The 15,467-nt window shown below is 32.4% G+C and overlaps 1 protein-coding gene across 3 annotated transcripts in view; it reads right to left on the bottom strand.

Annotated features, from left to right (window-relative positions):
- The window catches only part of jar (Myosin heavy chain 95F jaguar), a 42,431-nt gene that overhangs the window by 2,137 nt on the left and 24,827 nt on the right, over positions 1–15,467 (bottom strand). The window contains exons 3-23 of one of the 3 annotated variants that reach the window (XM_085186751.1): positions 14,706–14,779; positions 12,433–12,562; positions 10,921–11,085; positions 10,409–10,671; positions 9,959–10,108; positions 9,538–9,794; positions 9,199–9,356; positions 8,891–9,055; positions 8,372–8,495; positions 7,891–7,999; positions 7,412–7,609; positions 7,065–7,289; positions 6,687–6,894; positions 6,124–6,365; positions 5,444–5,556; positions 4,756–4,863; positions 4,296–4,433; positions 3,574–3,666; positions 2,738–2,773; positions 1,545–1,665; positions 158–275 (exon numbers count right to left, since the gene is read on the bottom strand). In XM_085186751.1, coding sequence (XP_085042877.1) covers positions 158–275; positions 1,545–1,665; positions 2,738–2,773; positions 3,574–3,666; positions 4,296–4,433; positions 4,756–4,863; positions 5,444–5,556; positions 6,124–6,365; positions 6,687–6,894; positions 7,065–7,289; positions 7,412–7,609; positions 7,891–7,999; positions 8,372–8,495; positions 8,891–9,055; positions 9,199–9,356; positions 9,538–9,794; positions 9,959–10,108; positions 10,409–10,671; positions 10,921–11,085; positions 12,433–12,562; positions 14,706–14,779 — 3,195 coding nt within the window. Of the gene's footprint in view, positions 1–157; positions 276–1,544; positions 1,666–2,737; positions 2,774–3,573; positions 3,667–4,295; positions 4,434–4,755; positions 4,864–5,443; positions 5,557–6,123; positions 6,366–6,686; positions 6,895–7,064; positions 7,290–7,411; positions 7,610–7,890; positions 8,001–8,371; positions 8,496–8,890; positions 9,056–9,198; positions 9,357–9,537; positions 9,795–9,958; positions 10,109–10,408; positions 10,672–10,920; positions 11,086–12,432; positions 12,563–14,705; positions 14,780–15,467 lie in introns of all 3 variants that reach the window. The other 2 variants (XM_085186752.1, XM_085186753.1) reach the window with 2 other exon arrangements.

Genomic DNA, 15,467 nt, shown 5'->3' with positions numbered 1-15,467 from the left:
GCCCCTAATTTGGTTGTAGAGATGCCTGTGCGGATTTGAGTTTAGGATTTTTTGATACGTTTGATTATTTACTTCCTGAGTGCAAAATGGACAAAAGTTCACAAAGCCAGCTTTAGGGCGGCCGGGGCTTTTCCACCGAACTGTGCCTATAACGTACCTGCATCGAGTATGGACTGCGGCGCGCGCTCCTGCTCGGCGAGCGTGCTCTTACGCGCGTTGCGGGCCTTCCACGCGTGGTACACCTTGAGGCGGCGGTGGAACTCGTGGCGGCACGCCTGGAAAATTATTCTTATGATGTAGGCAATAGGTGATGTTACTGTAGCGAAGTGTCACAGCGTGTGTACTGTAAACGCAGTTGTGGGTTCGATTTCCACTGGAGTAACGATAAAGTATTATTTTTACTTATACGCTACACAGTAGCATAGTCTATAATATATAAAACGAAGTGCATGTTTTGTAAATTGAGCGGAAAGAGGAGAACGGAGTGTCTTAACACTGCATTCCCTCTACCTATCCTGCTCTAACAAGTGGAAACTAGTTGAAAATTCATAGTAACATAGCCTATACATCAGGAAAACACACTGAGCTATTTTATAGCTCGCTCGTCTATACTAATATAATAAAGCGGAAGAGTTTGTTTGTTTGTTTGTTTGTTTGAACGCTAAGATCTCTGGATCTACTGGTCCGATTTTCATTGTTTTTGTTTTGTATGAAAGCTGCATTCTTCAGAAGTGCTATAGGCTATATAACATTACATTACACATATATACTAATATATTTTAAAGTACTTTCTAATTTGACATGCAATTTATTCTGCCATGTTAATAACAACCGTCGCGTCGCTACGCAACCGTTACCGCGACATTTTGATATTCATCCTTATGAAAATAAATATAATAGTCACTATTAACATTTTATCTAGATTGAAATTATAGTTTACTGTATAACATTGTAATAAATAATTAAGGAGATGTCACTGATTCCAAATGACCTAGCCTTCGGGCGGCATAGTATGACCGACGCGAACGGGCAGATGACGTTGACGGTTTTATAAATTTTTATACATTTTCGAACTATTGTAAATGTTTATGTAATTATTTGCTGTTTATAATTAATTTAAGCTACACTTTGGTTCTCTTCTTATTTTATTTGATATTGCCCGCTAAAATTATCCTACTACATAGAGAGAAATGTTTAGTTATTTCGTAGAGTCGATATCTATGTACGCACGCAAGGAAAACTTTAGGTACTTTTTCTAATATTAAGAATATCTATCCTTTAGTTACTTTTAATCCTTTTGTTGGTTAATTTCAATAACTCAGATATTTTTTTCTAATAATGTGTATCTACTTATTATTCTTTTTGATTATTAAACTTATATATTCTTACTAATTCTATTGAAAATTGAAAATAATTTAATGAATATATTTAATAAATATTCTTATAGTAGAAGCAGGCGTAGCCGCGTCCGGGTCCACTAGTTAAATATATAAATGAAGATTGCTGTATTTGCTTCCAAATTATTCAATTAACAAATGTCATACCTCAAGCAATTCAATATCACACGACGTATTGATAGTGTCCCGCAGTTCTGAATACTTCCACTTTGAGAGATCATATTTTTGCTTGCCTTGCATCGCCTGTTGCATGCGAACGCGTTCTGACCTATTTATTTTTGTATTATATTTTAGTATTTTTCATATATTATGTATATGTTTTGTATTAGACAATATAGAAATAAATATTATAGGGATTTCGTGCAGGTTTATCTCAGTAAATTTATTATAATTAAAGTCCACCATCTTGAACGAGGGTAAAATCACTTTACAATGTTATAATTTCATGTATTAATTGTTATTTCTAAATTATGATATTCATTAAGAAACAAAAAATCTAATGAATCTTAACATTTTAATAAATTATTGTAGACTCGATTTTTTTTAGTTCTATATTGTCTATTTGGAGTGTTAAGAAATCAACATATCACTACATCTAAGAACTATATACTACAGCCAGTAGTTAAAGTAAAAAAGTATTTTACATGCATGTTAAACTAAGAATTTTAGATACTACGAAAGTATAACGCAATTTTGTACAATTACTTTCATGTATTTTTTATATAAAAATTTTAATATAATAGACCCAAGTAAAGTTTTCAAGTAATAGATATTAAAAAATATCAAAATATAATACAAAATTGCGATATTAACAAAGGAAACCACGTGCAAATAGAAATAGTAAGCAATAGCCCGAAGTGTTAGAAGTTAGTTTTGTTAAGAATAGCCTCTTAAAATACTTTGTTCTGTACAACTGATAACATTATATGGAAATATGAATTTTAATTGATTCAATTAATTTCTCTATTCTTTAAGTTACTTTAATAAAAGATAATAGCACAGATTATAAAAAAATATAAATACATAATTTATTATCAATTAAAATTAAGTACAGACATTTTACAAAAAAAAAATGTATAAGGCCTTTATATTAAATACAAATAACATTCTAATGTTGTTATAATATGCAAATAGCCAAAATAAAAAAGTAACATATTATTAAAAAATATATAGCTATTAAATTAATAAAATATATAATTATTAAAATGTATTTAATAATACATATATTTGAATTAAAATATTTTATAAGTTTTAAATAAATATAATAAAAAAAACAAAGTAGAAAAAGAGGTTTCGACACAATAAATGCGTAGAGCATATTATTATATATTTAAAAGTACCTGTTTAACTTATTCTCTCCGTTGAGGTCGGCGTGGCTGCGTAAACATAGTATAGTGTACAAGCTATGTACAACGCTTGGTGGTTTTTTTATATTAAAAACAGGTTCTTATATGTGCCATTTCATGTGTATTTTTTAATTTTTTATCGACATAATAATAATTAATTAGGTTGATACAAGAATGTACAGAAAGAGCAATATCGAGTGGCCATTTTTAAATAATATCTTTTGCATACAAAAAGAGTTAAAATAAAACTATTATAACAAATTTCGATATCCATCAAGTAAATTTCTTGGAATGTAAATATATTTGAGGCCGTCGTGGAGAAGGGGCACAAGGAGTGTTAGTATAACACGAGGGTTGTGGATTCAATCCCCACAAAAGGGAATTATCTCTAATTCATCATTGCGTCATGAGTGGCCTAGATAAACTAGGTGGAGAGGGGGAGGAGGGGGGAGTGTCTTAACACTATGTTCCCACTTCCTACCCTGCTGTGTGCATGATACATTGTGAAGCTAATTACACATTTAACACTATCTTATTATTATTATATAGTCAAAATTTTAAATAAATTATAAAAACAATGATATGGCACAAATAAGTAAGAAATATTTGGGTATCCTTAAATTATTATAATATCCTATAACATATGAAATAACATAACATTAATTGTTTTTAAATGATAAAATCAGTTTTAACTACATAATATATATCATTCATATTTTCTTTGCACTCTGACTTAAAATTTCCTTCCAAAAGAAATAAATCATAAATATCGGAATATTTTCAATTCAAACCTATATCATTTATAAATGGAATGTAAACATAATACATACCTTCTTAATTGTGGTGGACTTCCTTCGACATGTCCGTTAGTTTCTTTAGCGAGACGCACCGCCATTTCGTGGTCTCTTCGCTCTTGTTCCAATCTGGAATAAAATTATATGTGAAGTTAATGTAGAATATGCTTGTAAGATATTCTTAGGGTTCCGTACTTCAAAGAAAAGACGGAACCCTATACGGAATAGGATGATTTTATTGGGCATCTGTCTGTATGTCAATACAATTTATCTGAAGATCGCGTGGATATCTCGACTAAAATTAATATTAAAATATACAGGTCTACGGAAACCGTGGAGCACAATAAAAAATCAAAAGATTTTGAAGACCGTTTTTATACATCGTCATTACTACGTTTTGTATGAAATTGGCCGAGCCTTAAAAAATATATATATGGGTATTCTTGGATCTACAATTATGATAAATGGCAAGAACTTATAATACAAACAAAAAAATATCCGAAAAATCTAAATTTATACATACATCATAGAAAAAAATAATTACAAATTTATATTTATAGTTCATTTGATACAAAATGTTGTGATACATAGTGTTTGTCAAAGCAATCCTAATTTACCACCTACTTATTCGCACTGAAGGTAACTGCAGATGGTTTTTGATGGATGTCAGGATATTTTTTACATTTGAAAAAAGTTCATGGCGCCTAACTGCGTGGCGGTCTCGAGGATGCACTGCATTAGGCAGTAAGTGGACCCACCTCTCCCTGTTCTCCTGGTCAGCACGCGCGGCGTCCTGCAGCTGCTGCTGAAGCGCGAGCGCGGCGGCTCGGTCGCGCTCCTCTTGCTTGAGGCGCTCAGCTTCTTCCGCTTTACGACGGGCTTCCATTTCTGCTTTACTGTAACATTTGTTTTTCGTGTTACTGTTGTTATATTTTTATTCATGATATATATATTTAGATTAAAGTGGTGGACACTAAATTGATTATTATTATATCAACGTTCTTTATAATTGTTTTAAAATAATACCCACGTTTTGCTGTAACCGTATAACAGTGTCGGTACCAACACTGTGTTGTGTACGGCCAAATTTCATATCTTCCTTCTTTATTAATATATGGTATATGGTTATATGGCTACAAATATTAAGTTTAAGATCTTAAATAAAAGTGACTTTAAAATTAGTTGAAATATAAAAAAAAAACATTTTTATATACTTACAGTCGTCTATTTTCTTCTTCCTGTCTAATTCTTTCTTGCTCTTTCCGTTTAGCTTCTTCCGCTGCTCGCATTTCTGCTTCGATCTTACGAAGTCTTTCTTGTTCATCCCTAAATTAAAAATAAGTTATACACAAATAAATATATTTTACATAATATTATATTTAAATTATATGAAAGAATAACTGTTTGTTACTCGCGACCCGGTCGAACTGCATAATTATTTATTTACTAATCCAAATTACTTTTTATTTTTTCAATTAAGTACTTATTCAATTTTACTATTTATTTAATTAAGTTAAATACTTTAATTCGATGTAACTTAAACTTATAAACTGATTTTAATAAAACAAACTTATTTCATAAATGTAACATTTAATAAAAGTTTGCTAAAATATTGAAATTTCACAGCCGGTTTAAAAATTTAACGTACACAAACGCACAGATAAACACACAAAAAAAATATTTGTTTTGTGTTATAGATACATCCAGATAGTGTAATAGTACACTGATAAATGCCCCCAATAATAGGTTTTATCATATACAGACTGCGATCAGTTACAATTTTATTATATGCAGATTTGAATTTACGAAAATCATCGTAAATGTTCCTAAGTGTAATGTACACATATTAAGAATTTTCTAACTCTAAAATAAAATATTTTTTTCTTACCTCTCTTTCTAAACTCACCTATTCTTTTGGTCAATCATAGCCTTCTGTAGCGCGGCCATTTGCATTTCCGTTTCTTTAGTTAGTTTTGTATACAGCTGATCTATTTCAGATCGACTTATTTTCTCGTTACTCTATGAAATAATGAAAGTCATGTTAACAATATATTTAAATTAAAAAAAAAACAGTTTCATGCTATATCCTGAATATAGCAGGGTAAGCATAGGGAACCTAGAGCTAAGACACTCCGTTCCCCCGTTTCCGTCGAATTTTTCAAGCATTGTGTGTTGAGACGCGGAACTCAACGCCGCTCTTAACCTGGTCACCAGAGAGAAGAAATGAAAATATAAATTGTAAGCAAATATCTCAATTCGTCGAATGGGGATCGAACCTATAACCAGTCGCGTTTACAGTCTCACTTTGTGCCACTGCGCCGCAACTGGCTTCTAAAGGCACAGTTGCTAACTTTAAATGACGTTTGGGGTTTCGATTGGCAGTTGAGAAAACCAATTATTTTTAATAATATAATAAAGCACGGCGTTATATTGGAGTTCCACCAATGAATACGCAATGTTTTAAAAATCGGGTGGTGCGTGGGGAAAGAAGTTTATTAACACTAAATATCCTAACAAAGTGTATTAACACTAAAATATCCTGCTATACGCAGGATACCTCATGAAGCTGAAAAAAAGCTTACAAACCTTAATAGTACCGCAAGCGCTTTGTATAGACTTCCTCAAGTTTTCTATATTCTTCTTAGCACTGTCCTTTTCCTTCTTCAATTGTGCCACAACTGAGTCCATTTGTGATAAATTATTCTCCAAAAGTTTTATTTTCGCTATCCCTTGATATCTCGGACGATGTTGACGACGTACTAAATGGCCTCGAATGTTCTTTTGTACTATCAGTAGACATTTGCGACGGAAAGCGAGTCTGTTCTTTACTATAAAATATATAAAGTTTCTTGGTAAGGAAGATAGAATAATATATTTTAAGCAAATTGAATACAGTAAAACTAAAATAGCTTCATTCGTTTTTAGTACTTAATATAGGTGGGTTGGCACCGGTAAACTAGTGTTAAAACGTTACATTATCTACGAAACGCTTACATTTTGAGGAATTACACCTTCTTCTTCGTCTTGTCACCAGAGTAGAGCGAGGAAATAAAAATAATTCAATCCCCCAAGTGGAAATTGAACCCACAACCTTCGCGTTTATAGTGAGACACTGTTCCACGCTATAGTTTCTTTTAAGTTTTACTTACATTTTATAATCGACAAAACCGAGAATATGCCTCTCTTCCATCTATTCTTGACCAACCAGGCGAGTACTGCGCCGACAACTGCCTTCAAATTTTCCGGGTCCGATCTCATAATAGTATCGAATTCACTGTACTTCCCCGGACGGAAGAAGACGCGGGTCACGCCTAATTTGTAATCACGGCTTGATAGGCCTAAGCTGTGTACTATTGCCTGAAACGGAAATATATTATTAAAATTATAGTAAATGTTTTATTCATTCAGAAGTGGTACATATAAAATAAAGAAAATAAATCACGTTTGGAAAATTAAATTCACGTCCTTTCATGGGGATTAAACTCACAATCACCATAACGACAAATAGTATATTTTTTAACACATACCTGACAAAACAATTTAGGTTGCAGTCCCTTCAGTTTCTCCGGTAAGTAATCTCTATACATATCGTACAGTACTGCAAACGGCGCTCTTGAAGGGTACCCGTGCTCCATCAACGCCAGTACGGCGGCCGTACCGCTGCACTGCAGCTGTGTTAGGATGAGGGAACCTTCCGCTTCGCGACCCACCATGCGGGAATTGGGTTTAATGCAACGGATGAAATTGGTACCCTGATAAAGACAAAAAATATTTTAGAAAAATAATATACTTTATTTTTACATATTTTTTTTCTCAGTCGTTACATAGCAGGACTCAAAAAAGATATCAACAATAAAGATATAAAACAACTCACGTTCTCTTTCAATTTGTCCATCAATAGAGATAATTGTCGCTGGAAGTTAGCGCCCACGGATATAAAATTCAATTTTCCTTTAGCGTTATTATTGTCTACAGTTTCAAACAACTGCTGTACGAGCGAGTTTTTAGATTCCTGTACTAGGAACTCTAGGGAGGCGTGTAGGGCGTCGTTGTTCTTCTCTAAGAATTGACTCTGTAAGGAAAGGTTCAGTTTTTTATAATTTCGAAAGTTCATTTATTCAAATAATAAATGATTTAAATATTAAATATTTTTGATATATCTAGTAATTGCATTTCTTCGCTAGAGCGAATCTTCACTACAGTGACGATAAAAATGCGCGGTGTTAAGTTCCGCCACTCGACATGCATGATGCGTGGAGATCAGAATGTCTTAACACTAGATTCCTTCTGCGTACTCCGCTATATAAAGGATACATCGTGAAGATATAAAGTATAACAGAACACAGTACTTACAGTGTTATAACAGACAGAACCAGCAAAATGTCTGAGCAGGAAGCCCTCATGTTCTCGCAGAGTGCGGTGCGCCTTCAGACGCGACGCGCGCGGGACTTGTAGCCGTGAACTATTAATATATTGTTTGTGTACGTTTTATAGAAGCTTATTTGGTGTAATGATTACTTCCGAACCGATGGTAGCTTTTTTTGTAAGTTCATTCGAGGATTAAGAAGTCCTTACAATAAACTATTTTAATAAAGAATAATTTGAATGATTTTTGTTAAATATCAAAATTAGCTTCACGATTTCGCATTCGCTTTGTTCCTTATTTTGAAGTGTTTTGAAAATTTTTATATTGAGAATTTTTTATAAGATTGCTTTTGAAAATAAAATAAAATTCATTGAAAATAAAAAAGAAAATAGTAAATAAGCAAAGAATACATTAACAACTGTTTAATTTAATAAAGGTAACCTTTTTAGAAGAAACCAATTTATTTACCTTCCATTATTGTTGCCGAGTTCTTTATGCACAGCGCTAGTGAAATGTCCGAACTCTGGTTTTGGTAGTTTGGATTCTTCATCCAAAATGTGGAAGATACCATGATTTTTACTTTCAATTAGATCTAAAATTTACAATATTTAACTTAGTTTTGTATAACTTTTTGAATATAATGAACATAAATCACTTATAATACATTACAACAAACATTTATACATTATAAACTATACATTTTTATATTGTCTATTAAATGTATAATAATAAAAATAAATAATAGTGATGACATTGTTATGTATTTTTTTTTCACACACAATTTTTTTTTGTTTGAAGAGGGAACATAGGCTAGTTTTCGTGACATTGTATATTTATTGGCGAACATAACGCCGCGCTTAGTATACTAGAGGGGAGAAATGAAAATAATTCAATTCATAAAGTTGGTGATCGAGCCCCTAAACTGTGCATTTACAGCTACTGATTCTACTGTGCTAAGATTGTTAATATAATTTAATATATACTTGCCTATACAATCCTGGTTATCCACAAATCTTATTTCGGGAACGTTCAATCCTTCCCGTTTGTAAAGTTCCTGTTCGTTTTTGAGAATGCGTTCATTGAAAAACTGTTGTAGTTTCTCATTGCAGTAATTTATGCAGAATTGCTCAAAACTGTTCTGTTGGAAATATTCTGGAAAAGAATAGATTTTCTTAAGTAACATATTAATAGTCAATAAGATTTCCCTCCCAAGCAGCCACATAATGCTTGCATTTCTTCAGGGATTATGTAAATATATGTAAATTCGTAAAAATATTACATATTTCTCAACTTACCAAAACCAGCAATATCAAGAACACCAATGTAATAAGCTGAAGCTGAAGACGGAATGCTCTCGTTGATGCGGCGTACTATGTAGTCGAAGAGACGGCTGTAGACCGCTTTAGCGAGGGCGTCCCGAGCGTTGCACGCCTCGTAGGTCTTTAGTGGCACCCTGTATTTATAAATGTATATTTTTTTATTATAAAGCTGTCAGCTTATAGAAAGAACATGCATAGCTTATAACCCATTCCTATATAAATCCTTTCGTCGCTATTCACCTTGCCTAGAATCGACATAATTGCGCCCCTTGCCCCTCCATCCGGTAAATTACCCCAACATAACACAACACTCACATGATGGCGGTCCCCTTGACGCCTCCCCTGGAACTCTGCATGAGGCGCGACACGAGCGCCATGCGCAGCTCGCTGGCGTCCACGCCCAGCAGCGCGCCCGCAGTGGCCAGCGTGGGCTCGGAGTGGGGACACACGCGCCCACCGCCGCGCGCACCGCCCTCCTCCTCAAATTCTATGTTGCCGAGGTGCAAGACGGCCGCTACCACCCGATATATGGACGTCTTCTCGTCTTCTGTTAGACCGACGCGGGATAGCGCCTGGAATATAACATTTTGTTATGATATTTGTTAAATAAATTTTAAGAATTTAATTTCATAACTTTATTATGAATTCATATCTTTTGTTTCTTTAGGGTTAAATTTTATTACTAATTAGTTATGTGTAATTCGGGACCCGATACAGCGTGAAGCAAATTACTTACTTGATGTAATCTTTGGAAATCTTCAACGTCGTCCAAAATAGGATCTCGAAGACCACCTTTGGCTTGTTGCTGTTGACTTTTTTGATTAGCGTTTATCTTCTTTTCAGATTGCGGTGATGTAAAATATTGTGTGCAACCGTTTTTAAGGTACTGTAAAAATATAACATTAAATAACTATTACATAATAGATGTAATTAAAAGCAATTATACTCAGATTACATCTTATGTATGATTAAAATATGTGAATATTTCTGTTACTGTGCGTGTTCATAAATTGCGTTATAATTTGTATCTACACGCGTTTACCCATTATATTTCGATAAGTTGAAACTAGTGTTAAAATAGTCCATTCTCTAATTTATTCATACCTTTTACAAACAGCAGTGTTTTATAGAAAATTTCCAAATACGCCATAGTAGCAAATATGATAATATTAAAGAATATATTTACCAAATAGTCATCAGGTTTAGTAATTTTCAATGCGGCTCTTAACTCCGGCGGGGCGCCAGCGCACAATAAATAAAACACATGGTAATTCCTCTCTTCTGAGCTCTGAGTGCAGATTCTAGATTTTTCTAGCAAATAATGTGATATATGACCTCCCACTACTTGATATTTTGTGGAGAAATGCACTTCCATGAATTTGCCGAAACGGGAGCTGTTGTTGTTGCGCGTCGTTTTAGCGTTGCCGAATGCTTCGAGGATTGGGTTAGCTGAAAATTTTATAAAATGTCATCAAATATAAGCGAAAATTAATACAATATGATATACGTCATTACATTATCGGGCCAATACTAACACTAGGATTGCAAGATTCAAAATGTGCAGCTATCTTTGAAAGAGCCTTGGTCAATATAGAAGTTTTAATTTGGTTTATATCAGCAGCTTTTTAGGATTTTATGCAAGTTTTACAAAAAAATATTACCACCTTAAAGACTATAGAAATACTTTTTAAGTCTTACCATCTAAAATCTTCTGTTCAACAGGTCCAGCGCCCTTAGCCCATAAGTCACATAAATATTTAAGTATGTACTTAGTAGATTCAGTTTTACCAGCTCCAGATTCCCCTGATACTATTATTGATTGAGATTGTTTTAGAGCTTTCATATCTCGGAATGCTTTGTCAGCTGAAAATAAAATGGTGTATGTCATTATATTATAAGCCTCTCTTTATAGGTATCTCCTGGGACAGCCCCCAGTAATATTTGTAGTCTTAGGACTTGAAAAATCATCACAGGGTGTCGGTTTTTCCGATATTTTTTTAAATCAATATAATATGAAAAATACATGAGATAGAATTTTTTTTATATTTTTCTTATAACTGTCACGACTTGGTCTATCACCTGTTTTCGTTTTATCGTTGACTCCTGGGACACCCTGTATAAACATTGTTCTTATTGTATGACAAACTTGTCAATGTTAGCAGATTCAGATATATATTTGAGATATCTATCCTTTTATTCTTTTAAAATTTTAGTGTAATCAGTCGAGTCTATAATATTAAATTTTATTCTGAACAGTTTTACGTATGAGTAATTTAAACATAAAAAAATTATTTATTAATTGATTGAGACTTAAAAAAATGCTTATTTTATTGACTCTTACAATCAGAATATTAAATAGATAAGTTTTAGTTTATGTAGAAAATATTGTCCTCGATATTGGTGACATTAGAACATGGAGAAATATATTTTAAAAGTATGCTACTGCTGTATTGTTTTAAATATATTCATTTTATTTTAAATATATTCATTTTGTTTCTATGTTTTTCTCAAAAATATCACTTCTGAGCTCTAATTGACATTGAATTCGTCATACTTATGTTAGATTAACTACATATAAAAATAATTTTAAACAATACATTTATTGATTTGTATTGTATAATTCTTTGTATATGTAATGGTTCCAATAAAATAAACGATTTATTAACAATGGTAGGTAATGTTATAAAAATATATAGCTCTTATTTCATAGCAATAAATATAAATATTATCACGTAAAAAAGTATTGATTGTGAATATCATAACTTTATTGCGACTATTGACTGATTTAACGTGAAAAAAATAATAGATATTACAAATACGATTTTTATGGATTGCTTAGACAAAATCGAGTAATAATAATTAAAACAAGCACAAGTGTGTGACTGTGGGTTCCATCCCCCACTCGAGGAACTGAAACATTTATTTACATTTATATTTCACTTTCTTCGCTCTGGTGTCGAGACAAAGCGCGGCGTTGAGTTCTGCCACTCAACACGCAATGCCTCCAGAACTCGCCAGAAAGTGGGGAACGGAGTGTCTTAACACTAGGTTCCCTGTGCCTACCCTGTGGTGTGCGGGATACAGTGTGAAACTGAATAATAATATAACTCAAATAAGGCCGTCGTGGCGCACCGGCGTTATTTGTAAATAAAGTTCTAATTCTACATAACTACAATTATACATAAGTAAATTAACATAAATAAATTATACCTATAGCAAAGACGTGAGGCGGCAGTTCTCCCAACGACCTGCCTTGATATTTCTTAATAGTATTAGAAGAGTACATGTCTGGAATGTCTTCATAAGGATTGACGGCGAGTAGTATGTTCGCTACATATGTCTGAAAATAAAGAAATTAATGAATGAAACAGTCACGAAATATAATAGAAAAGTAAAACAATTTTTGATTTATTTACTTATATATAACAATCACAAACTTAAAATGGGTTAAATATAAAAGTAGCTTAAAAGTTATTATAAAAAAATCTTTGCAATTTGCGGGAAATAACTACGAAATTATATATAGAAAGGCATTTATGTCAGTGATGGTAGCTTGTACTTTTCTGACATTTTTATGTATGTATCAGCACGTTCTCATATTAGGCTGTTATTACTGGAAAACTAGAGGAAAAGCTAACTCTAGACCTCTTGTTAGATAATTACTATTACATTAATAAAAATTGCTACGCATAGGATATCAATGATAAGTATAGGATAAGTGACTCAACGATAGATCGAGAAATAGAGGATGTAGTGACTCAATATTGACTTTTCACCTATTTAGGTAATGAATGCGGTTATCATTCCTAACGACAACGTTGCATTATTAAATATTATAGACATTACGGTTCATTAATTATTTAAAAGCATACATACATTATGAGAAATATCATACTGTTATGCGTTATTATTTCAATACTAGCGGCTTCGGCTTCGGCTACTTACGGCTTCGCCCGCTTGAATTATTTAATTATTTATTTTCTAATCGGACTTCCTCTTGTATTCTAATAACATGATCATTTTAAAACAATGTCTATGCATTGAAAACTAAGGTTTCAGCCAATTCAGTAAACAGTTACTTTTGTTGAAGTATTTTTGTTGAACGAGATTCTTTATATTGGTATAGCTTTTTTATTTATGAGCCGTTTGAAAAAAAACAAACTAAAAGTTAAGGAAACATTTCAAAAATACTATGGGTTCTATTATATTAGTAAGTGTCCATTAATTGATTCACTGGATTTAATTAATTTTCTTGTATAACTTCCATGTACAGACACCGACCCTTTACAATTTTTTTAATATGTATAAATTATGAAACCACCGACATTGTCTTAGCTTAGTTGGTAATAACATATGACCAAGGACTATCCAAAGGATAGTTGATGGGTTTAAGCGCTGTTATATTCGGGCTAATTATACGAAATTTCTTTCCCATTTCATCCAAAACTAGTATCGTAATACACACTCGAATCTCTCTCTCTCTCTCTCTCTCTCTTTAAAAACAATATTAATTACTCTAAATATACTATAAAATGAAACAGAGTATTAACATGCAATAACAAGTTATATTTTACCCGACATTGAATCGAAGATCGTATAATATACGAATATTAAATGCGTTTACCTCATTTCTAAGTAACAATAACCTAATGTTATAATCGATAGCGTTGCGTGTGAACGAGTGAGTCAAGGTGAGGATATGTAAAGGTATACTAATACATATTTTATTCTAAGTCGTATATTGAACTATTAGGCAATCTGTAGAGGTCAATGTTCTAACTACTTTTCTAATTAAGAAAATGTACGCCATACCGTCCGAGGCCGTGCCGAGGCCACGGCCTAGGCACAAGTGTGTGAATGTAATGCGATGGTTGTAGGTTCGATTCCCACTTGAGAGAATGAATTATTATTTATTATACTTTCATTTTCTTCGCTCTGATACCAAGACAAAACTCCGTAGTTGAGTTTCGCCACTCCAATTCCTCGAAACATTCGGCGGAAAGTGGGGAACGGAATGCCTGACATTAGGTTCCCTCTGCCTACCTTATACCTGTGTACGGGATACTGCGTAAAGTTAATCATTAATGAATTTCTATATAATATATATTGTTGTATATAAAATATAACCATTTTACTTGCAATTTTCCTAATGATTCAATAAAAAAGACGTTTAAAAATTATGATTGTAATGTCAAATTAATATAAAAAAAAAATATTAGATAAAATCATTACCTACAAATCAAAATAATATCGCAATACCATATCTACAGATACATTAAGTTTAATGCGAAATACATTAACATTACGCGATGGTGATGTTTATTTATTAAGAAACATAAAACTGAAATTTCCTTATATTTCCATATCTGAAACAGAGATCTACGAAGAAACAGAAACGGTTGATATTTGCACAAATAGTTGTCGAATCGATAGCGGTCTCAAGGTGATGTGAGTCATATCAGTAGGTAAGTAGTTGGACTTACGTAAATCTTTTTCTTCTTGTAGCGTGTCAGTATGTTGTTTAGCAGCGTCGCCTCGTTTAGGAACATTAGTTCGCCTGTAAACATTGAAATTTATTTATATAACATAATAGCTATTAATGTTTCTATGCGTTTATTCATTGGATATTTTTATATATATATATATTTAGTTTTTATATAATTTGTTATAAATAAAATGGTTTTATTATACACAACACCTATATGATTTTCATTTAAGATAGATTTTATATAGTAAAAAAGAAAATAGAAATTATATTAAAAAATTATGTAAAAATTTTGCTCAAAATATTTCAGTTACTAAAATAAGAGGTAAGGAGAGTTCTATACTAAATGTTGGATTTGTATCTAGAAGAAAATATAACAGAGCATAATAATAAACCGGTCATAAAGTCTCAAGGGCAGCGTGTACATCTTTACACGTGAATACTTCAAGGATCTCAGTCATTGTAACTACTTTCAATATCAACGACAAATATAAATAAAATATATATTGTCTGATCTTACTGTCAGTAGTAAAAGAAAAAAATGGAATAACAGTAACTTGCTAATAATAAAAATAACTTTGTCCTCAACCGGTTTTACAAATTAATTATTTTCTCAGCCGTAGCTGTTTCATACTATTTTAAATATTTTAACTTAAAGCAATGTAATACTTATTTTTAACATTTTTTCAAGTGCTATGCTATTTCACACTACCGTCGAAGAGGCGGTTCTAATCCCGTTGCGGTCAAATTTTTACAGTCA

The sequence above is a fragment of the Heliconius melpomene genome, chromosome 6 (assembly GCF_056956725.1).
Source record: "Heliconius melpomene rosina isolate 202511_hmr_F chromosome 6, ASM5695672v1, whole genome shotgun sequence".
NCBI lineage: Eukaryota > Metazoa > Arthropoda > Insecta > Lepidoptera > Nymphalidae > Heliconius > Heliconius melpomene.
The sequence above is the reverse complement of the archived record's forward strand: the minus strand, read 5'-3'. Positions and strand labels throughout refer to the sequence as shown.